The sequence below is a fragment of the Botryllus schlosseri genome, chromosome 2 (genome assembly GCF_051294905.1).
Source record: "Botryllus schlosseri isolate E-star chromosome 2, Bs_hap1, whole genome shotgun sequence".
Lineage (NCBI taxonomy): Eukaryota > Metazoa > Chordata > Ascidiacea > Stolidobranchia > Styelidae > Botryllus > Botryllus schlosseri.
Window position 1 is genome coordinate 27,843,369 of NC_137237.1, and position 25,868 is coordinate 27,869,236.

Consider the following 25,868-nt stretch of genomic DNA (forward strand, 5'->3'; position numbering starts at 1 on the left):
CGCCGGCAGCATTATCAATATGCAAATTGACTCACGATACGCCGTAATCCGTGTTTTCCCACCGGCATATGTAGCAAGAAATCTAAGAGCAGTTACTACGGACGTCGAGGGAAGCTTGAAAAATGTGATAAAGCGTCTTCATCACTTTACAATCGTTCGTTATCAACAAAGTGCGGTTGAACGCACAGCGGGGTTTGACAAATCGGAGGTTTGGGGATTTAGACTTGATCAGGCTCGTCAGAAGTATAGGGGGAAGAAGTATAACATTTGAGAATTATACGCTATAACAGTGCTCTTCAACCGGGGTGGTCGTACACCCTAGGGTGTACCAGAATTCGCAAAGGGTGTACCACTCGGATGGGGTGTACAGGGGTGTACTAGATCCGAGTAACAATGAGCCGATGGCTAGCTATCACAAATGCTGGTTTATAGGTCAGTACAGACAGGTTGACGCACAAGTTAACGAGCAATGTGGTACAATGTTATCTCAAGTGTAATACTGTACACCGCTTGATTGTGATGTCATAAGCAAATATTAGCCGTCGGCAATAGACCAATGGTTCCGTTTGATGTTGTAAAGTATGCAGTTAACAAACATTAGGCTTACCATATTTTGAAAATGTAAAAAGAGGAGACTTTTTCAGAAATTTGCAGGATGCAAAACCGGAGTAGAATTCTCAAAAACCGGTGAATTTTACCCACTTTGTGGTCGGTTGACTAAAAAAAAAAGGTCAGCTTTTCGCTCAGAGCTAAATTCACCGTTTTTCACACCGAAATATCCGCCGGACCGTCACTTCTGTGCTAATTTTCGGCATATCACTCGCAATTTGCTATAAATCTGACCTAAATTTTCAAAAAAGAGGACAAAATCTCAAAAAAGAGGACAAAAGGGCGTCCTCCGAGGACACTTTCAAAAAAGTCAAAAAAGAGGACAAATCCACTTAAAAGAGGACGTATGGTAAGCCTAACAAACATGTGTTCAGCTAGTCATTTGTATTTTATTGATTTGTGAGGAAACCGCCGCGATAGCCCAGACTTTTTGAATCCGTGCTTCCTACCCGACGCTAATAAATACCGCAATGCACATAAATGAAGTGACGTAGCTAGCCAGGGTCGAAACAGCTTCCATATTGAAATCGAAACCCTTTTGTTTTAAAATGCCGATTGTATGTCCAATCTTTCGCCATACATTTGCAATCTAGTATTCTGTTATAAGTGATGTAAATTAGCGACAATAGACTGTGTATAGCGGCATACGATCTGAGGTTACTGACATCTCTTGCAGCCCATGTGCTACTATAGACTGTGTGTGGTGTGTGGCAGGCCTGATGCGCAGTAGGCTGGTGCGCCTGCTATCATCGCTGATCTGAATTACCGCTTCTGCTGCATTAGCTTTACCTACTCTCCCCCCAATACTGTTACATTTAGGTTGATTATCGTTCGTTATATCATGTTGTTTTTGCTCTGACACGAAATAAATTCCAATTTGCGTAGGGTTACCATACGTCCTCTTTTAAGAGGATTTGTCCGATTTTTTGACTTTTTTTAAAGTGTCCTCGGAGGACGCCCTTTTGTCTTCCTTTTTTGTAGATTTTGTCCTCTTTTATGAAAATTTAGGTCAGATTTATAGCAAATTGCGAGTGATATGCCGAAAATTAGCACAGAAGTGACGAGCCGGTCAGATTTAGAGCAAATTGATATGCCGTAAATCAGCACAGCGGGTATTTCGGAGTGCAAAACTGTGATTTTAGCTCTGAGTTAAAAGTTGACCTTTTTTTAGTCATCCACCTAGCAATGCGGAGAGCAAAACGATATTTTGAACTCTGAGCGGAAAGATGACCTTTTTTTTAGTCAATTGATCACAAAGTGGGAAAAATTCACCGGTTTTTTAGAATTCTTCTCCGGTTTTGCAAGTCTCAAATTTCTGAAAAAGTGTCCTCTTTTTAGATTTCCAAAATATGGTAAGCCTAAACTTGCGTGGCGGGCTGCTCAACTGGCTGCGAATAGGCTCTGTGACCAAATACTATTTTATTCAAATCCATTTTTTTTACGGCAATACCTCCGCTTCTACTGGTCGGAATTGAACCAAATTTGAAGAACATAGTTTTTATAGACAACCTAATACTTTCATGGGGTGAACAGAAAAATTTCAAATTTTTCGTTATTTATTTTTGTATAGTAAATAGAAACTTTCCTCTACCGTAGAAAGGCGGCTACTAGTTGGAATTGAACCAAATTTGGTGTGTAGGCTTAAAGGTCATCTATATCGTCAAATACAACTTTATCTTATATTGAAGAGCTTTTCATGCTGAACATTTATAGCTAAAAACGACTGCCGAAAAACGCAGCATGACGGAGAATTTTTAAGTTGAATGTTGAGAATCCCGACCTTACAAAATACGAGCTGCGAGTCAGTGATGCGTTGTATGACGTCAGATTGTGTGCAAAGTCGGCAAGTCGCCAAGGCAATCCAACGCTAGTTAGTTAGCAACGCTAAATAATAATGGAAAGAGATACCAGTGATACATCTAGAAGCGGAAGTTATTCGGAGGAATTTTCGGACGAAGGTATCAATTATATGTGATATCAAAGAAATATATAGCCAACGCCTTTTAATTAATCTACTTGTGATTTTAGACGTTCTTGATCCTACCGAGTTAGAACCCATGGTTTCGGATGGAGAGGTCAGCACCATCAATCCAACCCCAGTACCTGACAGCAATAGCACAAGACAAGGCAATATCGAATGGTGATTATAGCGATCCCTCTCGTCACTTGTCCAGCATGTGTTCAATACTATATTTTATCTATAAGGTGCCAGTGCTCGCTGTGCCATGTTATGCCAACAGGCAGAGAATCAGTGTGCTGTAAGGAGCTCAGCTACGTACGCGACCGTTTGGACTATCCTAGCATTAAGTGCATCACGGAGCACCCTGGATTTTCTTCGGTCTGTTTGGATAGATGGGTTCTTGAAACAGCATATTATGGGTATAGGCAGCAATATGGAAGGCAGTCGACAAGCAGTTACACACTACACGAGTAGGCTACGTGTAGGTACATATTCAGCTCAGCAACTATGTATATCAATTCTCAATTGCAGGAAATTGAGGCATACATCGTACCGTAATTTTGCGTGATGGATATGGGGATGGTGTGGCAGAGACAACAGGAAAGTTTTACCTTCGTGTGTGGTGACAAGAATCAGAAAAGAATTTACCTCTGACAGCTATAAAGGATTCGTTTTTAATCATTCATGAATATATTTGTTGAGAAGTAAAGATGTCGTTCTACGAAAGTCAATGTAGTTAGTGAGTAGATGGATTGTGCAGTGTATACAGATACAGTCGAAGCAGCCACTGCTGGCACTTAGGCAGAACCATGTAAAAAAGTAGCAAGTAAGAAGTAAGTGCTATAGGCCTAGTCTGATCTCAAAAACAGAAAATTGTCGAGTAGAAGTAGCACGAGTAACCAATATCTACGTAAAGTACTATATTACTAGCCCCCTGGTAATCTATTAGTAGCACGATACATTCCTTGTTGTAACGGCATTAGTACTGTAGGCCCTGTTGTGGTCACTGAACTGCCTATACGATTCTAGATGTAGAGCTGTCTTCCTTTTTTCTGCCAGCGCCACAAAGTCCTGTAAGTTTCCCTATGTAATTACACGCGATCCTGAAGTATTATCGGTATATTGATTGAAAGTACCAATTGATCGATGATACTTATATTCAAATGATAAGACAATACGGTATTGAAATAGATCGAAACAACATAGTTTTGAAGACCCAGCAAGATCGATAAATATAGTGCCGAACGTCTGGTGGGCCGATTACTAGTGATACGTACAGAGTACCCTATCACACCTATATCCAGAATGTTTCCTTAGACATGACCAAGAAATGATGTCGAGCATGCGCAATCAAGCGAATACAAATATGGCTCTCAAACTATAGACCCCCCAATAAACATGAAATGCCCATCGTAACAGGCCTACACAGCAACTCATTTGCCAATCGGTACAAATTACCACGCTACCCACATATGCATATAGCATGAATTGAAAATATATAATAAAGTGGTCCATCTTTCAAGTGTGATGGTATCTGCTTCTGTGAGATCTGATTGCATCACTTCTCTCTGTTTTTTCTGACAGTGATGCAAGAGGTGGTGGTATTTCTGTCTTCTCCAAAGGCAATCCGAACGTGATACGACGCTCGACTTCGGCAATCAGTTTCTCACAGTAGTCATATGTAGCATCCTCAAGAACTTTCTGAACTGAGCAGCCCTTCTTGTATTTGTGATATTTCACAGCATAAAGAGGTGTTCCAGCAGTACTTAGCCGATGCTTCCTCGACACGTTTTCATTAAAATGAAGTACCGCTAGCTGCATTCTTGCTTTCTGGCTCGAGTAGTGGTAATGGTATAATTTCGGACAGAAGTGATTGAGGAGTGCGTTGAAGGTCTCGTTGCCCGAAGTATTGCTGGAATTTGAAAGCTGTCGTAGGTCTTTGCACATTGATTTTGAATATAGCACTTCCATAACTTTGTCGTAAGCGAATGAATCCGGATTGAACCAATGTCGAGGTCTTGACAATTCACCATGCTCACAAACTGGGAAAGAATCATTGTTTGGGTGTTCATGTACATTAATTATGTGCTGACCAACTGCACTCCAAATTTGCTGATTAAGCTCTGGGTTGCCATTCCCACGTCTCGCACAGAAGTAAACCTGGCTGCCCAATGACTTTTGCCAACGTCCATATTCCTCGATACACGCCAAAGTCGCTAATCACTTTATCAGAAATAAGGAACAAGACAACAGATCGCAAAATATGTACCACGATGAGTGAGCAACAGAAATAAAACTGCACACAATCTGATGTCATCACACGCTCGACTGATTTTGTGTCGTTTCAGCGGGGGGTTGCTGTTTTACGACCGATATCTTGAAAAATACTCATTTTCTGCCAAAACCATATGTATTTTCAAAATCAGTGGAAATATATCTACCGAATAATGGAAAGTCGATTTAACCGATGAAGATGTCCTTTAAGTTAGGTAACCTAACAATTTTATCAAGTAGCCAGTACGATTTGAGAAAAATAGTCATGTTTGAAGACCCCTAATGAACAGGGGTGTACGAGTTTTCAGCAAACCTTAAAAGGGTGTACCACGTCGAAAAAGGTTGAAGAGCACTGCGCTATAAAACAGTGATTCCCAAACTGAGGTATGCGTACAACTACAGAGGTACGCGGGGCATCTCAAGTGGTACGCCAGTAACTTATTCAGTGAACCTCTAAATTTCTGAATTGAAAATAATATCTAGATCAAGATTTCTATTTTGCTTTAGATCCGTGTAACGGTGGGGCCACCAAAACTAGATCGTATAAGTGAGGCAAGGAAGCTTCATGTGCTCAGGTGCTGAGAATCTTAAAATGTAACGATGATTACCTAATGGCACAAGCAATGTAGTATGCTCGATTACTCGTGGCTCAATCGCGGCCACTGATGGTTGATAACAATCAGACGCATCGATCGTCATCATTTTACGACTGCAGAGTGCAGAGCAGGCCAAGAGTGACCTATATACAACAAAAAGCTCACGAAGCTTATTTTATAACTGCTGCAAGAACTTTTTTGAATAAATATAGCTAATCTTTTGAAACTTTCAAGCGATTTGCTCAGAAGATTCGGTGTCGTAAACATAAAAGATATGCGGAAACTAGAAATTGCAAAGTATATGTATCAGTTCCACTGCGGCCACTGCCCCGATAACTTCAATAACTTCTTTACCTCGGTATCAAAAGTGCATAAGTACGACACACGTGCGTCGACGTTGTCCAACGACTATATGGTAGACGGATAAGATCATCGATCTACCAAATATTCCGGACCAGATTTGTGGAACAGTATCTCGCCGGCTATAATCAACATTCATCCAGCATGTTCAGATTGTCCACATTCAAGTTGAAATACAAACAATATCTACTGAATAAATACTAATTAATACTCTATTTTACCGGACCACGACCTGACATATCGATCTCAGAATCCGACACATGTCACCTTTTTTCACCTGTCCTTTCATATTATCTTCCTATACCTTTCATTCAGTGTGCATGCCTCCTTTGTTACATCGCCTAAGCCAGGTGGGTGTCTGACATCGAAGACCACGCCAAGTCGTTTTGAACCCTTCCTATCTTTCATTGTATCGCAGTTTTTTGCTGTATTGAAATGATGATAATTGAAGCTATAAATTGAATTGAATTAGCTGTACCTGGATTTGTTATTCATCAAACTTAGTCACATTTTCAAGAGATTCCATACCGGATCAGCCTACCATAATCTTGCCTTCACAGCAAACCATTTGTGCCAAACTGATATAGGTACTGGTGATTTGTGGTGGTCTTCAGCACTCTCGAGCTAGTAACCTCTGGTGGTACGTGATGTTTCGAAACGGTTACCTGTGCTCAGTAAAAATGCTCGAAATGGTACGCGCTTCCAAAAAATTAGGGAAACGTTGCCATGGAACTTAAAGATTCTGCATACAAAAACGTGAATGTTTCTTGGCTATTACGACGGTTCATTTTGGTGAGGGGTGGAGGTCGAGTTACCGTAGGCCTATATCCTGTTTTAACAGGAGTTGTCTTTTTCTTTCGAGAGATTGAAAGTGTCCTCGGGGGACGCCCAAATGTTCTCTTTTTGGGGATTTTGTCCTCTTTTATTGAACGTGTTAAAATGCGAGCAGAAATTAGACTCTGACGCACCGAACGTCAGGGTTGACATGACGAAAAACGAAAAATACGCTCCGAAGAGTAATTCCAGAGCGACAGCGGAAAAATGATCTTTTTTCTAATTAACTTGCCCAAAGGTGGGTATTTCGGGATTCGAGTCGATAAATTTTTTTAGTAAACCCCATATATTCCTCTAAAAAACATCGATTTTTCCGTTTTTTATTCCGGCATTGTAGCTGTAAAAAAAATTTAAAAAGTTTCCTTTTTCTCGGATTTCAAAACACCCTGACCCTGGGTGGAGGGAGTCGATACTTTATCGTTGTCCATGGACCGCTAGTTGAAACAGTTTGGGAAACTCTTGTTTAGGCTTACTGGTAAGGTTTGCTTGTGTTATAGAGTTAGGGTTGTTTTGAATGACTTGCTGTCTTGACACTGACTGTTTTCAATGCGAGCCATATAATTATATATATATTAGGCTTACCATATTTTGGAAATCTAAAAAGAGGACACTTTTTCAGAAATTTGAGACTTGCAAAACTGGAGAAGAATTCTCAAAAATCGGTCAATTTTTCTCACTTTGTGATCGGTTGACTAAAAAAAAAGGTCAACTTTTCGCTCAAAGCTCAAATCACCGTTTTTCACTCCGAAATACCCTGCGGAGCGTCAGTTCTGTGCTAATTTACGGCATATAGCTCGCATTTTGCTCCAAATTTGACCTCGATTTTCAAAAAAGTGGACAAAATCTCAAAAAAGAGGACAAAAGGGCGTCCTCCGAGGACACTTTCAAAAAAGTCAAAAAAGAGGACAAATCCTCTTAAAAGAGGACGTATGGTAACCCTAATATATATATATATTGTTTTACAGACATACGATATTTTTAATACGCAAATATGTTGGATATTGTAAAAACTAACTTATTTAGTGTTTGGTTTTTCGGCGTTACTTTCCGAATGTCACTTTCCGATGATTCCTGTGTAACTGAGGGGTATGATTTGTGCACAGAACGTGGTAAAAACTGTATTGCGTATCTCGGTGAGTACTGTTATACTTCATGGTGCGACAGCTGCTTTGTCCCGAGTTTCGTACATCTGCGCGCAGTGAAATAGTGTTATGATTCAAAGAGCTTTTTGGGGGTACACAACTTCAATATATAATTAAATAGTATATTCATATTGAAGTGAACCCGGATATTTTCGGCTGACACTCGTCAGGGGTAATCGTCCGCAACTAGTAGAGAATGGGAAAGATCATTGTATATCAACAATCGTATCTCGAAATACGATGTCACCAGGATGAAATGAGATCTCAAATAAGAGAGCGTTCAATGTACTGTTTTAAGATGGTGCACGTACTCCTTTTGTTGGCAAAGCTTTGACTCATGTATTTCGATAAAGGTCGACTCCAAGGCACACAGATGAAAGTGTGAGCGGCCCCACCCGATGACGTGAAGTCGCGTCTCGATCATTTTTCGCACAGGCGGAATTATCCAACAGATGTTTGTCAATGGCAGAATTTATGGTTATGATTCAATACGGAACTATTGCTGTATACATGAGTTTTGAGAACCTGACGGGTCATAGAGTTAAAGTGAGCAGCGCACTTTGGTCTGGTTAACTTCGTTAACATTGACCTTCTTGAATTCGATGTTTGACTTCCAAAATTGCGATGTTAGAAACACTTTGATTATAATGGATTTTGTCGAGTTCCAACAGATCGATTTTATTATTTTTTTACTTGTAAGCAATTGAATCCATTGTGCGTGTGAGCACTGTGGAACAGTGTATATAGTCATAGGGCTACTCAAATGGTGGACAGCGGTCCTTACACGTGCCTTTTTTTTATTGTTGAATTGAATCCGAATCTTATCTTTCTCAAATTCGAAACTAATTTACTTGGTTTTCGCAAATTAGCAGTACAAATTCTCGTGATGTTTGGGAGTACTTGTAGCTGCGAGTCACACGTGGACTTTATAAGGAGTCAATTTCGCGTCTGTATGGCGGTTTATCACCACTTTGGGACCAGGATTTAAAGATATATTTCGCTTATTGCTGTTTCTAATACCGCTGTACCGGATTTCATGTAGTTACACCCTATTACAGTATCACACTGTAAATTATTTCATAGAGAGTTATACCTGACATAGGCAAATTTTGAGCCAATCGGGTATATCCCCCGTGTATATGTAGGTACCCAGATGCAGATCATCGTCATTTGTTCCACTATTTACAGCAAGGATACAACGTTATATTCATGGTTGCCATCTCGTCCGTCAAGACCTCTTTCCGAAAAAATATTCATACTCCGATGACATGATGTTCTTCCACACGAACAACATTACGCTGTCTGACGAATCAACCACAACTAGGGCTTACTCTGTATATTACGGGTAATGCTGCATGCATGGATTGAGTTATGTTGTATTATGATTTTCCGTTGTTGCTGTTGTCTGGACTCATATTGTTTCCAATGAAGCTCGAACGATATGGAAACTTTGAGCCGATTCCGATACAATCGATATCCAACACCGTCATCGATAACCCCGATACATTCAGCCGATATCCAAAAGATATAGCATCTATCTATAGCTTAAGACGCATTTACAAAACTTCAGAGTGCCTATTTGAACAACTTTACAGCCATTTATATGCTTGGACAAGAACATGAAATATTAAACTAAAAAGGCTACATCTTTCCACCTGTCAACTAGAAAAAATATACCAATATTCCCAGTCTACTAGTCGCAGATTTTAGTTTTACGACTCCCCTGCCATCATGTTGCAACGTCATGGAACTTGTCGATATTTATCTTACTTTTAATGGTCGATACCGGTGTTTCTTTCAAAGTTTGGTAACGTCTTGACATTATCGGCGAACCGATAACACTGGTCTACAAATTATGACAAAATTTTTGCGCCGAGAATTTTATTTGATTGATTTAGGCCAGTTTATGGCTGCTGACTCAGAATTTCCCCATCACGTCAGATTATTTACGTGTGAATTTTTTTCTTTTTCATAAATCAATCGAATTTCGGCTTTCGTTAGTGAAATCACGGTAAGCATACAACAGTAACAGATCAAATATTGTTATTGAAATCATCTATCATGAAACCTGGGTTGTTGTAGTACAGAATGAGTGAGTTTTCGGTGAACTTGAATCCAGTGATTCTTTATCTTCGTTCACTCAAAAGCTCTTCTCGATCCATAAAACTACACTGGTCTACAGATTTGAAAAATATTTTAATGATTTATTTTGGCTAATTTCAAGTTGCTGAATCCGATTCTGTCGTCAGAATTTCTTTATCACGTCAGATTTTTTTAGTGTGTATTTTCCCATTTTCATAAATTAATCAAATTTCGGCTTTCGTTAGTGACATTACGGTCAGCGTACAACAGCAAACGATCAAATATTGTTATTGAAATCATTTTAATGAAGAAACCTTGGTTGTTGTAGAACAGACTAACTGAGTTTTCGGTGAACTTGAATCCAGTGCTTCTCTATCTTCTTTCGATTAGGACCTCTTTTCGACCTAAAAATTTATATGTGGATGCAACTATTTTTAGTAGGTAGCAATTATCATCTTTATATACCACTCTTCGTTTACAGATTGGGTTTAGTAGCTTTGTCCCTAGTTTAGTTCCATACGTTATCAATTTTTATACATCCGTCCTGCAGACTTAATCGGTCAATGCATTTTTGACACCACAATGCTCTTTCTTAAAACGTAAAAGTTTGCAAACAACAAACATTGTATTATTGATATATTACGTAGAAGAGAATTGTTCACTCTGGTACATGACCCGAATATGTGGCCCTTTAAGCTGGTTTTGAAACTTGAAAAGAAGCAGGATGCGTCTACTTCTCCAAAGAAAAAAGTGCTTATCATCATTAACCTTCACCTGTACTTATCGTGCTAATTCTTCTTCTGCAGTTCCCATATATTGTCACATTTTATCGGAATCGAGGAGAGATGCTTCTGAACTTTTTTTGGGGGGGCTTATTGCCATGGTATAAGTGGCTTCTTTTGCATTGTCTATTACAGACAACCAGATGAGTGGAGACTGCTTACTAACAGCTCAACACGAAACCTGAAGTGCGCGTTACTTCACAATAGAAATAATACTCAAGTAGCACAAGCAACGTCTTACATTTTTATTCAATTACAAGTAGAAGTAGTCATTTCTAAGACATGTCGACACTACTTCTAGTGAAAGATGAAATGAAAGGTCTGAGAATCACTAAGGGTGGGTTTCAAATAGTCGACTTGGGCCCGTCGTCGGGCTTAAGCTACACCCCTCAGGCTGAAGTCGGTTTCAAAACTGTGACTTGAGGGGATTTCCCCTCCAGCGTGCGCTTTGTTAAGACAGATATCCAAGCCAGCTAGGGGGTAGGCTGAAGTCAACAGTACTGATAACTGTTGTGCTGTTTGTTGAAGGATACTGGCCGTTCTTCTGATGTATAGCTTGGCAAATCAGATTAGATCATTTTATATTGATGTCAGGCAGTTTGGAACAATGTTTCTATCACAAACGTGACAAGTTGGTATGTATCATATACCGTTATAGTGGGATTTACAGTGGAATGCTGCAGGGGTCTTCGTATACTGAACGGATTTCAATTCAAATGGATAGCCAGAGCCCTGAGGCACACAGGACACATCAGCACTTCTTCCATAACCGCACCATATAGTATCAAGCAACGTTCCCCATGACCACCATAACCCGCGTTCGCTGGCTCCAATCGATTCAGTTACTAATATGATATGACTATGGTTACGAGACACGGGAAGTGATATTTGGGGTAAGGCGTAAAGGTGTGCCTAGCGTTGGACTTGCGAATCCCGCCCATTTTGGCAAAGAAAGGTCAGCGATAAGAATCCGCTACGGGTAATGATGCTGATCAGTGGTCATGGGGAACATCAGTTAATATAGTGCATGTATCGAAGAAGCCCCAAGATGAGATTTTAGGTTGCGGCAGATCAACAGATCCTTTATTGATAGCCTACATGCTACGTCAACTCATCATTATAGTTTTCTCGACTGGTTACGTCTTTTAACTTAGGCACGTTGACGTTTTGACAGTTTGGCTTTGCTGTGGTTATAACCAAAAAGTGAACACACGACGCATCACCAGAAAATGGAAAATATGTATCATGCTCATTTTGTTGAGCCTAATCAATGTTGCACCACTTGCACGCAACTGTGATTGATTGCAGGGTTCCCCTCAATATCCATTTTCGCTCCACCCCTATGAGCATTGTCATAAGTATGTTTAACTGCTACTTTCTAGAATAGTGCCGACTACATGGAACTTTGATCAATATGTGTCTATTCAACCAGCATTGTATTGATATTCCGTTCACTGCACGCGCACGGAATTTCAGCATACTGGATAAAGATCCAGAAGTTTCGGAAAGAAAAATGACATGACTTTGCATGAAGTTGTTAGTGAATTGCTATAGTTGTGAAGCAATGTTCCCTCTAATTTTTGACGAGTCTGTGCGTACACTCAAGAACTCACTACGCAGACCCTCGGAAAACAGTGCGTAACGACTAAAAAAGGGTCATGACTTCAGATTTTCTGTGTGCATAAACCGTGTCAGCACTGCGCATTTGCGCATGTATGCAGCTTAAAGGGGCCATTGATGAGAAGTGATAAATGCCAATAATATTCAAAGTGCAGTACATGCTAATGCTTCAGTAATCCAAATGTTTTGAGATATATGTCAATTCAACATTGATTTTCACAGATTTGCTACCCAGTCATAGTATCGACATAGTAGCATAATCAGTCCATGTAAAAATTATTATATAGCTGTGCAATGTGCCACCAGAGTGAGCTGCAGGCTGTGAAACAAATGATAGCACCATTCTTTTGGAACACAGAGAAAATCAAACGAGCAGTGATGTGCCAAGCCATTAAATAGGTATTTATCGATCTATCCGTATATGTGAGTGTGAATGCGCATACCAATATCCAGTTCCTTTTATATTAAGGTTTTTCTGAAAGCACTTTGCTCGAGCTTTATCCAGTTCCTCGCACCACGATACCAACACTGGGCTGTAAGTATGTCATTTCCATCCATATTTATACCATGCTTGATAAGTTGTTTTGTGATAGATGCTGACCCATCTGATGTGCCAACTTATGGAGTAGCAGTTGGGAGCTGCATCTGCTAGTTGTTTGGGCAACATTTCCAACCAAATCAAGGTAAGTTTGCATTCATTACTAGGCCATCAATTGTCTGTTTGTTATCTCATTATTATTGCTATTAATTATTATCTCATTATTATTGCTATTAATTATTATCTCATTATTATTGCTATTAACATTCGTATAGTTTGCTGATGCTATGTATTACAATAGACTATTGAGTTTTGTATGGATAGCAACAGTATAAAATTTAAAAAATTTGTTCGAAATTTATCAGTTATATCTCTACCAACAGGTCACCGAAGTCCAGGTCCGAAGTCAACTATGAAGCAGCGAAGATTTGAAAATCAGTGATAAAGCAGAAGAGAATGAAACAAGTTGAGCATGGTCTCAACGTTAATAATTATAGAAGATGCTGAACAACATTAATTTGACGCTAGCCGAATCTAGAGTCAAAACATGTCTTTTGTACATTTGATTCAATTTTGTTCAGCCGTTCATGTTCGCCTGCTCCAGTTTTCCAAGCCCCTTGCAATAACTTCGCTATCTTGTGTCCAAATTTATGAACTTGAACTTACTTGAAGCCATAATGCACATTTTACCTCATTTTAACGTGTCACAAGAAATAAAGCACGAGTATGTTTTGGAATGTAATCAAATGTATTGCAAAAATCTCTAGATCATGCGTTGTCGTGCAGATTTCTCTGTAGGAGTCGATACTGTGGGAGTGCGGTCAACGCTTCCAATTGCAGTATGTCATCAAATGCAGCTCCATCTGCCTTGTCAGCATTGCTATGATTGTAAAGGCAGATGCAGGCTATTGTCATGTCGATATTCTGAGGTTCTTCCTTGAATATAGCCAATGCGCGAGATATTTTCTTCAACACAAAGCACTGCGCTCTGCCAGAGAGTAGCACTACGCTCTGCCAGAGGGTAACGATATGCATGAAAACAATAGTGACTTTTTTCGGTCAAAGTTCTTGGGCATAATTGTGGCGTGAGTAATATGTCCTCAGTGGATATTCAGCATCTCCAAGAGCATAATCTTCATCAATTAATATGCCAAAATGCTGGGCAGTTGTGTCTTCAAAAATCGGTATCACAGCCGCACTATTTCTTCTAATACTTTGCGATAACGTGCTGATCATTTGCCAGATACTTCCTCGGGGTTCCGTTCTGATCATCCGTCCGTGAATTTCAACAACTCAAGCAATTCCGTATTCTTTCACAGCATCGCTACCATACTATACGACATCAGCAAGCAACTCAAAACAATAACAACTGGCCTCGGTTCCGTGTTGAACTCGCTACAGCGACGAAGTAGACAGTAATTACTCGCAACTAACGGACTTGGCAGAGCGCGGCGCCAAATTGACATTTGAAACCGAATTAAGACCGCCGACGTCTGGCGTCTTGAGCAAGTCAATCACTGGCCTTAAGCCAGGTCTAAATTAAGACAACTTTTTGAAACCCACCCTAAAAGTCAATAAATTTCCAAATATATTTGGTCAGAGGGAAGGTGGTCTCATAGTTTCAACAGTTAGCGTAGACCAATGTAAGGTTCTAGTTTCGATATCAATCACCATTTTTGCACCAGACTGAGATTCTCGTTATGATTGCCGCACTGTTGACTTACAGCACGACCCATTTGTCGACGTACAGCACTCTGATAGATCATTTTTCTTTTCCATATTTATCGTATCTGTTGCACAGATCTTCTCTTGGAAGAAAATTTAAATTGTGATAATTTTATTCAGTGACATCCGTGGGAATCTAACGCTCCAAGAAAACTGCTGCAACTTGACGGAAAACAGTGGCGGATGTCATATGCCCGCTGTGGATGACAAACATGACGGGTTGCATTACTATGTGGTATATCCGTATGTGAATCATACCACAAGCTACTCCAAATACTGCTATACGGAAGTGGAGTGGCTCGGTGAGTGCGAGTACTGATATTTAAAACAAGGGGGAAGAGATAGCCATGAATTAGGAGTAAAGAAGACAGTTAACGGCTGTATCGGGGTTCAGATGCATCGCAAAGCACACTTCCATTTTTCTTCCAAATCTCCAACAACCCCTAGCTACAGAAAGTACTTTATTATTCTGCGCGATGACGAAAAATAGGACCTACTCTGTATTCCCACTCTGTACGGCAGGGTTTGCCTAATATTGACAATATTGAACTATACATCCCCGTATCGTATCTATTTCCATGAGCTGTTATCATGACTGTTACATAGTATTTACCTCTATAGCAGGGGTTCTCAAACGGAACCCGAGATATTTCTCGGTGGTTGAGTGAACCCCCTTATATTGTAACCTATTCTGAGATTTTTTATCTACATATATCCAGGCTTGTTGTCGAGGTGGAACAAAATCTTACGACAGCCAACTGTTCTCAGTTTATTATTGACGATATTTTGGAAGCTGATGAATAAAAACAAGGTTGTCACTGTTGCCCAGTCACAAACTCATTGCCATCCACGGTGTGAAACTTGTGGCCTTTTTTAATCATCAGTTGTCGGACGACTATAACAAAAGAAGCCAATAACAATCAAGCGGCCCGTCCCTGGTGTTTTTGATGTTTAAAAAATCAAATATTATCGCTTTCAGCCTTCCCTGATTACGACCTCGTTATGTAATTAATAGTGCTCGTATCATCGGTATATCTATGGTGAACTGCGGTGCTTACTGGGAGTTAGAATGGTATCGAGGGCTATGTAGTTTTAAAGTTATAGTTTCAGTAATAACCTTTCGCTGACCCCTAAAAACTATCCTAGGACTTCAGCTCAAGAATCCCAGGTCAATAGTAACGGTCGATGCTTTCATTAAACTCAACCATTGCCTACTACTAGGGTTGCATTCAAAACAAAAATAGATTTAAAACAGACATGTTTAAAACATGGCCCTTGTTTTAAACATGTCTTTTTTTAAGCCATGACGTCACGAATATTCAATCGTGTGGCGAGATAGCGCAGTGGTATAATCCGCGGCTGCAACACCAATGGGTTGCGGGCTCGGGACCGACCGAGGTCGACTTCAGAATTCCTATACCTAAGTGTTGGAAGTTTATCTGTGCTCCTTCTCGCCCCCTATCCCATCAATTTTAAAGGGCTTTATTATGCGTTTTGCGTATTCATCAGGATAAAAGCCCCGGACTGAAGTTACTGTTATGAGATAAGGGGTTGCCCCTGTGTCTGCCAAGAAGGTCGCTTGCCTTGATATATTAGTGACGAATTTCATGTCAGAACCGAACAGAGCTTCAAAGGATGCGTCCTTGAGGGTTGAGGGGCTGTTTCATTACAGATTCTTTGTTTATTTATCATAGTTGTACTCACCGTAAATACTATTTTATTCAAATCCAAATTTTTCGACGGCAATAACTCCGCTTCCACTGGTTGGAATTGAACCAAATTTGGTGAGGATCGTTTCTATACACAATTACACATCCTAACACTTTCATGGGGTGAACAGAAAATTTTCATATTTTTTTAATATTTATTTTTATATATTAAATAGAAACTTTCTTCTCCTGTAGCAAAGCAGTTACTGGCTGGAATTGAACCAAATTTTGTGTGTAGGCTTAAATTAGGCAACCTAACAATTTTATCAAGTAACCAGTACGATTTGAGAAAAAAGTCATTTTTGAAGAGCCCTACTGTACAGGCATAAGTGATGCATCATTTACAATTGTTTCCGGAAAGGTAATTTGAGGTGTGCCGTTTACCGGAATTTGTAGCCTCCTCAATATTTCCCCGCATACTCGAGGGTGTTTTACAAAAATCTTAGAAGTGGGCCGTGCTATAAGTCGGCAGTTGCGGGAAAAAATGAAGAATATAGGCCTGGTGCAAATAACTATAGCAGTCGACAAACACCATGAATACCACAAACAAACGAATATTCAATTGTGACTTCATAGTATTTTGAAATTAACAACTGTAAATATAGCTCCTTCGACGGAATAGGCTTTCAACTCCTGTCATATACGCACCAAAAATATTCTTAACCAGGACTACATCGATTTGCAGCATTTTTACGGTCGGCGGTCATCATCATCAGAACATTCATTCCGTACCGATGATCTATATCTACGCACTCTTGCTGTTGAACCGACTATTTCGAGGGTTCCAACAATCGTAGCCAATAAGTCGGCTATATCTGGTGCAAATCGTCCGTAGGCTCATACTACATGTTTTTGGAAAGTATTTACACAATTATGGCATAACCATACTTCAAGAAACACAGTTTTGTTTAAAAAAAAACTTTTATTCGAAACACTGTTTAAAACATGTTTTGAAAAACGTGTTTTCAACAACCATCTGTTTTAAATGCAACCCTACCTACTACACATAGTAGGTATGGCTAAACCATATGTATTTAAATGTATGACCAATACGGGAAGATTATCACAAGTCATATGTACGAGTGGAGCGTGTGTCTTGACCACCTAGGAACCCCTGAGACTGGCTCAAGGAACCCCTAGTGCTGAAGCATTTGGTTAAGAACCGGACTAAACTATAATGTGTTTCAATATCATGAACAAGTCCAATATGCTCAATAACTTCCAGGGAACTTTCTGGTTTATTTTAAAATCGCCGTTTTCTACTGATACGACGAAAGTTAACAAGCACGTTGACGATTAGTTACATTTATATTTTCGTGTTCAGATGATCCGGACTATTGCAATAACAATTCTACGAACACGCCCTGTCTATTTTATAATGGTAACGGATGGTATGAACATCGATACGAATATGGACCGACTCCAGAGAAATTGTAAGTTAAACATACGCATTTTAAATATTTACGCGCATGACTCGGAGTCCTAGTCTCGGACCAAGTCATATGACTCTAGACTGGGTCTACCAATACAGGCATTTCATTGTAATTTCGAAGAATAGTAAAGTTATCACACTATAATTATTTTGTCTATCAGTGCTAACACTTGAAAATGCTACCAGAAACTGTTATAAGTGAGGAAAATTAGCATATTATAAATGCGAACCATTCGATATCACCAAACAGAGTAATAAAAAGTGGGTTTAACAAGACTTTAACTGGAAACAGAGCAGTCAACTTGGACTCGGACTCGGACTCGAGTCAAAACACTATGACGCGGACTCGGACTCGAGTCAAAACACTATGACTCGGACTCGACACTCTACTCCGTGACTTGGACTCGGACTTGACTCGGTACTGAATTAAAAATGACTCGACTTGACTCGAGTCAAAACTATAAAAGTGAGATTGACTTGTGACTCGGGAACCTTGTGACTTGGTCACAACCCTGCCTTTAGTCCAGATAGTTTCAAAGGTGATATGCTAAAGCAGCTCAAAAACTAAAAAAAAGTCAGAGTCCAGTTTTCCAGATTAGGACACGCCAGACATGCTAGATTACGATATGAAAAGTAAATGCTAGATTGCGAAACATTAGTTTCAAACGTCATAATAAGCCATATATACTGTGATGAATTATTTCATATGGGCGAAGGACGACAATGTGGTGTAAACGGAACCACGCCAACCCGCGACCTAAATTATATTCACCAATCCTTTCGTGAAATCATACCGGTCACTACGTATCCACTGCGCTCGAAGCGCGACGAAAATTTTGGGCTTTACTAAACTTTTATGAAAATTAAATGTTGATACTCCGTGAAAACAGCCCCGAAATTTCTCAGGCTATCTTCCTGATTGGAAGATTGAACTACTTCTACTTGACAAAATGAAAATAGCGAAAAGTAAGTAAGTAGATCACCAAATATTACGAAGTAGAAGTAGCGAAAATCAGATCTACTCGAGTAAGTACCAGAAGTATAGGAAAACTACTTGTGAACTTCGAAAAAGTAGAAGTACTTCGTTACTGCCCACCTCTGCTTCAAAGCCATTTCTTGCCGATATTGACGAAGACAAGGTGGAATTGAGAACAGCATTATGATAAAGGCGCTGCCAAGTCTGCTTCTCTCTGATCAAATAACACAGGGTGCAATCCTTAATTAAGATTTCAAGGTGTTCAATCAGGTCAATCAAATCTACCAAGATATCAATTCATTAGGGTTGAGTACATGGTAAATGCCCATGATGCAAGTCTTCTCGCTTCGACGACCTTAGCAACATGCGTTTAAGCAAGTAGTGGGGGATCTCGACAGACTGGGGCAGCGGGCCACATTATCATGTAAGACGGGAAACTGTCCACGGGGCGGACAAAATCCCGTCGCGGACTGGATCTGGCCCGCTGGCTGTATTTTGCCAATCCCTTACCTATAGGCGATGTAAAAAAGAGGCTTGCACACTGAATGAAAATAAAGCAGATAATATAAAAGGCAAGCGAAAAAATGAGGTGGGATGTGGCGGAAGGTGAGATCGATAGGCTAGGTCGGAGTCAGGTAACCTTGAGGGCTGTATTCAGTTGTAGTTTGGCCGGCACGTAAGCTACCACATAGCCCACATTATTCTTATTGTGCTGTTGACAATTGCGAGTAATTTTAGTCTGTTTATTAGAATCAAATTGCACAATTTTTGATAATTACGATCAGAGGTGGTCAGTAACGAAGTACTTCTACTTTTTCGAAGTACTCAAGTAGTTTTCCTCTACTTCTGGTACTTACTCAAGTAGATCTGATTTTCGCTACTTCTACTTCTACTTCCTAATATTTTGTGATCTACTTACTTACTTTTCGCTATTTTCAGTTTGTCAAGTAGAAGTAGTTCAATATTCCAATCAGAAAGATAGCCTGAGGAATTTCAGGGCTGTTTTCACGGAGTGTCAACATTTAATTTTCATAAAAGTTTAGTAAAGCGTAGAATTTTCGTCGCGCTTCGCGCGCAGTGGATGCGGAGTGGCCAATATGATTTCACGAAAGTATCGGTGAATATAATTTAGGTAGAGGGTTGGCGTGGTTCCGTTCACACCATTGTCGCCCTTCGTCCATATCAAATAATCCATCACAGTATATATGGCTCATCATAACGTTTGAAACTGATGTTTCGCAATCTAGCATTTACTTGTCATATTGTAATCTAGCATGTCCATGGCGTGTCCAAATCTGGGAAAGTGGACTCTGACTCTTTTTAGTTTTAGAGCTGTTTCAGCATACCACCTTTGAAACTTTCTGGACTAAAAACATGAAATACATGTTCTGCTTTTAGAAGTAGTATTTATATTTCACTTTCAATTCCCAGTATCATATACTTTGAGTTATAATTAATATCAGTTCTTTTGTCTGGACAACATACACGTTGAAGTATAAAAGCAAGGGTTAATTTCTGTGACAGTCGGTATGTAGGTCGCACGTCTCAGCGCTTGCAGCAAAGAATTCGCCAGCATGTCCCACGGCAAATTAGAATAAATAATGTTTCTCCAACTCCTTCATCGCAGTCTGTTGACACACTGCGTGATTATGATCAAGTTACTGCTTGTAATTCGGCTATTGGACAGCATCTCTTATCCCATCCAGAATGTGCTGATCATTACAACGACAGTCAATTTTCTATACTTGCTCGTGGCCGTTCTCTTTTTCATTTAAAGGTCCTGGAATCTACGATCATAAAGCTACGAAAGCCGATTCTCTGTCGCCAGAAGGAACGCCTCTACACTCTTGGAATATTTCATTAATGTTATGTGTTGTGTTTTCGGTTATTTATAACCGAATATGTACTCGTAACGTTTGTTTTGTACCGTTACTACCGTATCTAGCCCGTCTACTAGTTGTTTGTTTTTGTTATTATTACGTCATACAGACAAAATAGTTCTTACATTTCGAATTTGATTCACCCCATCACTAACGTTCGCTACTGATGAGAGTTAGTCGAAAAGCTTTTAGCGAATAAATTAACAATATGAAGTTATTGTTTCGCGTTATTCGGAAATAAAGCTACACAATATGGCATTTTTATGGTCCACCATAATTTTTACTACGTTTACTAATCGCGCAAAGTGTTTACACCGTATCCTGTACAACTTCTCCGTATTGCTCTTCGACTGAACTACGGGCCTTATAATATGGGGAATGGCGCCATACCATGCTATTTTCCAAAACGTGCTGTTCGAGAAAACGCTATTTTCCAAAACGTGCTGTTCGAGAAAACAGAGGATTAGCATCGCATTTCCATATCAATAATATCATTTTCATCCCATGATGTGGACGAATACTTAAGCTATCGAAAAGTGGATACCTGCTGGTATGCATCGATAGGAATCAAGCTCGTCACCTATCGCATAGCTCAATTTGCACCTTTTTACAATCCATGCGAACGAATTAGGATCGTTTTCACAACTACTTACTTACTTGAGTACTTTTAGAGTCAGTCAATTCTACTTCTACTTCAAATAGTTTTAGGTTGCTTATGGAAGAAGTACTTCTACTCGTACTTGAGTAGATTTTTTCGTCGCTGCTACTTCTACTTCTACTTGAGTAGATGTCTTGACTACTTTGACCACCTCTGATTACGATACGAACATTGCTAGCATGATTCTTGGAAACATAGGGCTACCAATCGTCACAGGCGATACCTCCTATGATTTTCGATTTCTGCTATCTTTTCAGGAAGATGGACGTATGCTACTTCGAATCGGAGTACACAAACGAGACTACAAATGACTATACCTTAACACCGAACAAGCCAACACAAATGGATGCCAATTTTATCAGAACTCATAATAACAACAGAACGACAGTGGCCGAAGTTGAAAATAAGCTATACTCCTGCAACCCTCATAGTAATATCAATGAGATCATGAGCAAGACCTTCATTGATGACTATGCCAACAACGGTACTGAGCTCGTTTGTTATAGTTTAAAATACCCTGGTACCGACGACTACTTGGAAAGATCGGTATGCATTTTATTTCCGAAACCACCCCGTTACAATATCGTCATGATAGGTGTCTCGGTTGGCGCGATTTTGGTGCTCCTAGCCATCGTCTTTGGCGTGAAGATCATACGAGCGCATCGTGAAGTGCAGAAGTCAAAAAGCGATGTGCAGGTGAGTGAATCCAATCGCCAGTAATGCATGTTGCAACCAGTTCACCCCGAGTCACAAGTCAATTCTACCTTAGTAGTTTTGACTCGATGCAAGTCGAATCATGTTCAACCCACCACCGAGTCAAGACCAGATCCAAGTCGCGAATAAAACGGCCCAGTCTGCATGAGTCGTAGTGCTGAGACTCGACTCTGGGTTCAAGTCATAGTGTTCACTGTTCATTATTGAGTTCGAGTCCTGTTCAACTCACTTTTTTGTTACACTCTGAGGTGATATCGAAGACACCACCAACATAATATTCTATGATTTCACCCTCCGAACATGTTTATTAAATCAGATAGAAACAGTTCTACGCCTGTTTTCAAGTATAGGACCTGATAAACGAGACTTGTCATTATAGAATGTCTTACGAACGATATGACTCGGTCGAATCACGCTCAATGACTCGAATACAATTCGACTCAATACCAAAAGTGACTCAAATCGAGTCGAGTCATCTTCCACTTTAAAAAAATGACTTGAGTCAGCTAATAATTGCGATTCGTGTCCGGTTACGACTAGAGTCATTGCAACCCGCGATAGATCTCTATCGTTTTGCCGGATATTTTCATTGATGCACACGATGTGAAAAAATCCTCTTATAAATAATTCCGCGTCGGGGTTGTGCCGTTTGATATTTGTGAAACTGAATTGCACATAGGCGTATCCAGAGGGGCCGAAACTCCCCCGATTTTCAGATTTTAGCACTGGAAGTCACGATGGATCCGTCGTGCATGGTTCTCATGACTCAACTCGCTATTATTGATTGAATCAAATTGACTTGATTCTACTTTCCTAAAGGGGCACTGTATTCTAAAAATGATGTGGTCTCGAATTGAAGAAAAGATCGAAACTTAATTTTGGCCGCAGACATTTTCTTCACAGAGCCACCGTTATGGGACTGCAACTCATGGATTTTTGAATCGTGCACCGTTCCACTCTAGTTGCCGCGGCTGCGCGTCATCGTTTCTTGACCCGTTGCGAAATTTTTGGCACTATATCTTCGCTGTTGCACTTGCTCGAAGTGACCTCGATATTGTAGATCCATTTCTTTATGTAGTACGTGGTACACATATGCTACATCACTCACTTTACTTCCACATGATACATCAGCACATACTTCGATATATACCCTGTTATCTCGTAGGTAAACCTATGACCGATGTGATAACACTGGTCGACCTGATTTTTGTTTTCTGACAATGATGATGACTATTAAGTCAATTGTCGTACGCTGATTACGAATATGAAGTCGCTTTTTTTCTCTCACGTCTAGATTTTTAATAATCTGTGATTTAAAATTTTGCATTTTCGTGCTAAAACAGCCTGTTCTGTGACATATTCCTTGCAGTTTGGTCATAGCTATCACCATTGTGACGCCATCAGAGGTGGTCAAAGTACTTACCATAGGTACTCAAGTAGAAGTAGGAGTAACGGCAATAATTTGTACTCAAGTAGAAGTAGAAGTAACGCGTTAATTTCTACTCAAATAGAGGTAAAAGTAACTTTTTAGACAAGTATGTAAAAAAGTAAGTATTCTTGGCCTAGTTTTTGATATCAGTATCAATTTATTAATATTTTCTTCCATAAAAACATCACAAGACTGCGATACAATGAAAAGATAGAAAGGCGTCGAAACGACTTGGAGTAGTCTTTGAAATCAGACATCAGAAAACAGAAATCAGACCTGGGCCTAGGCGATTTAAAGAAGAGGTATGAACAGCAGAATGAATGAATAATAAATAGACATTGAAGCATTTGAACCATTTGAAAACTATCACAGAACAACTTCAGAGTGATATGCAGTCATATCAGAAGGTGTTAACAGTTCGTATTTGGTTGTCAAGCTGATGATTTTTTATTTTGACTTGAAATCAAAATATCAATTCTGGTCAGAACTATATCCAAAAATATCCGACACAAAAACTACAATAGAATCCAACTCCAATCCTACTGCCTCAAAATTGTGCAGAATTCGGTCCGAATCCTATCCGAGTCCATCCAATGCTCATCACTAAGTAGTAGTAGTTTAATCTAACAGCAACGTAACTATATTTACTAGACGGCTCTGTGTTTACATTGCACAGCGCTCACCTTCACCAACCGTCTGGCTTGTATGATTCAAATCGAAGGAATAGTTTATGAGTTTATTTTTGCACGGTTGTGTGGATTATGGTTGTACCGTGTATCAATTTGTTTCAACTTTTCGAGACTTCGTATTCGATCCTATTTTTTGGCTGATAATAATAGAAGGTAGTGTGCAGCTATACAGTTTGTTACTCACGTGTTTTATTAGCAGGTCATCGTATATAGGCTATATGCGTGAACGAAACAACACATTTTTGCATGTATATTTAACGTTATATTCGTTATTTGATTCAAGTTAAATGTCCGATTAATCTGTTTTTCACGCTGCTAGCAAAATGTTATGACTTCGAATGATCACTCATACTTCGAAAATTTCATTTGACTTGAATTGTGACTTGACTCGTGACTTGACTTGACTTGACTTGACTCGAGTCACACCAAAAAACAGGTAACTCGACTTGACTCGAGTCACATTCGACAATCGATTGACTTGACTTGACTCTAGTCAAAATATGCAATGACTCGAGATGACTCGTGACTCGAGACTTGATCCCAACACTGTTACCCACCAACGGCCCGCGAGGTCATGTTTTGACATGAATTGAGATTTCAGAAGAACGCTTAGTGAATTATTTTGTAATGCTTAGACTTCAGTTTAAAAATGTTGTTGTTATTGTTCAAAATAAGATATTTCCTGTGTCCAACATCACCTTCCTCACAGGCTGACACGGCTTTGGCGATAGCATTCCATGGAGGAACAATAATTAGCTGATATGAAGGTGTAATTGTGCAATTGTACATAATTGCCTTGACGTGCGATGGCCGAGACACTGCCAATACCGAGACGCTTACAAAACGGCTTGGGTCTTATTCACAAGATCAAGCTTCATGAAGAGATAGTCATTCAGCTAGTACCGTGTCTATAGCTAACCCCAAGTTTTCTCAGGTAGTTGTGCGCAGCTCATAGTTCAAAATAGAATGAAAGTGACGATCATGATATTTTATTGTATCCGTATTTCATTAACAAAATAAATTTTCTTTTGTGGTAGCTATGCCCGTCGCCCCTGTCCGAGATCACAGCGTTATACTGATGTAAAGTCTTATAAACGTGGTTGTTAGCAGGGCTTTGGAGCCGGCACAAATTTTGAGCTGCTCCAGCTCCGGCGGTCTCCTTTATGATGAATTATCTCCTGCTCCAAGCGCCAGAGTTCAATTAACCGATGCTCCGGCTCCGGCTCCGTAAACCATCGAACGGTTCAGTCATGTAATCAACAATTACGGTTGCGCCAGGGGCCGTCGCGCCGAACCGTTATTTTGTGTAGGTATGTACAGTGATATGACGTCATAATTAGGCTACTCTATGTCGTCTGTCGAAAACGTCATAGTCGCATGAGAACCAGTGATGAACGCATAGTGCTTTTCGAGACTCCGAATCCGGCCGACAACTTTAGCGTCTGAGGGAATCTCCCTCCGACTCCGAAGAGCTCAATCCCAGACTCCGAGATACTCCGATGAATCTCGTCAAGTATCCGAAACAGTGACAAGCATGGTACATGGTACAACATGGTACATGTGATCAGTGGTGGCCCTACGAACGGGGGGGGGGGCTGGGCGAGACTTACCGGGGGCCCCTATAAGTATCTATCCGTAACTTCTGGGGGGCTCCGCCCCCCAGATCCCCCTTTCGCATCGGTTATTATTATCTTTCTTTCACCACCGCAATGGTTTGCTCACGCGCTGGATTCGGCTATGTCTATTTTGCATGTGTGCAAGGATAGACTACATCAAAACTAAGTAATTCTACCGCATGCAGAGACGTGTTGATTATTGGGATACGGGACTTTTCTAACAAATGCAGTGATTTGATGATG

The 25,868-nt window shown here is 40.0% G+C and overlaps 2 protein-coding genes and 1 long non-coding RNA gene across 4 annotated transcripts; all 3 read left to right on the plus strand.

Annotated features, from left to right (window-relative positions):
• The first annotated feature begins 2,253 nt into the window (after nt 1-2,253).
• On the plus strand, nt 2,254-3,098 carry LOC145459494 (uncharacterized). Its single transcript, XM_080338155.1, has 3 exons — nt 2,254-2,567; nt 2,638-2,749; nt 2,815-3,098. Exons 1-3 carry the CDS (start codon nt 2,504-2,506, stop codon nt 3,041-3,043), a joined length of 405 nt encoding a protein of 134 aa, XP_080194281.1. The 5' UTR covers nt 2,254-2,503; the 3' UTR covers nt 3,044-3,098.
• A 4,375-nt stretch (nt 3,099-7,473) lies between these two features.
• LOC145434350 (uncharacterized) lies at nt 7,474-23,423 on the plus strand. Its single transcript, XM_080311715.1, has 4 exons — nt 7,474-9,120; nt 14,643-14,824; nt 17,556-17,664; nt 21,435-23,423. Exons 1-4 carry the CDS (start codon nt 9,044-9,046, stop codon nt 21,895-21,897), a joined length of 831 nt encoding a protein of 276 aa, XP_080167841.1. The 5' UTR covers nt 7,474-9,043; the 3' UTR covers nt 21,898-23,423.
• LOC145434345 (uncharacterized) lies at nt 10,974-13,405 on the plus strand. 2 transcript variants are annotated; one of them, XR_013913352.1, is made up of 3 exons: nt 10,974-12,658; nt 12,729-12,794; nt 12,853-13,405. It is a non-coding gene; the product is annotated as an uncharacterized LOC145434345 (long non-coding RNA). The 2 variants fall into 2 exon arrangements; XR_013913351.1 differs by lacking the exon at nt 10,974-12,658 and having other exon boundaries at nt 12,666-12,794.
• Nucleotides 23,424-25,868: the final 2,445 nt, after the last annotated feature.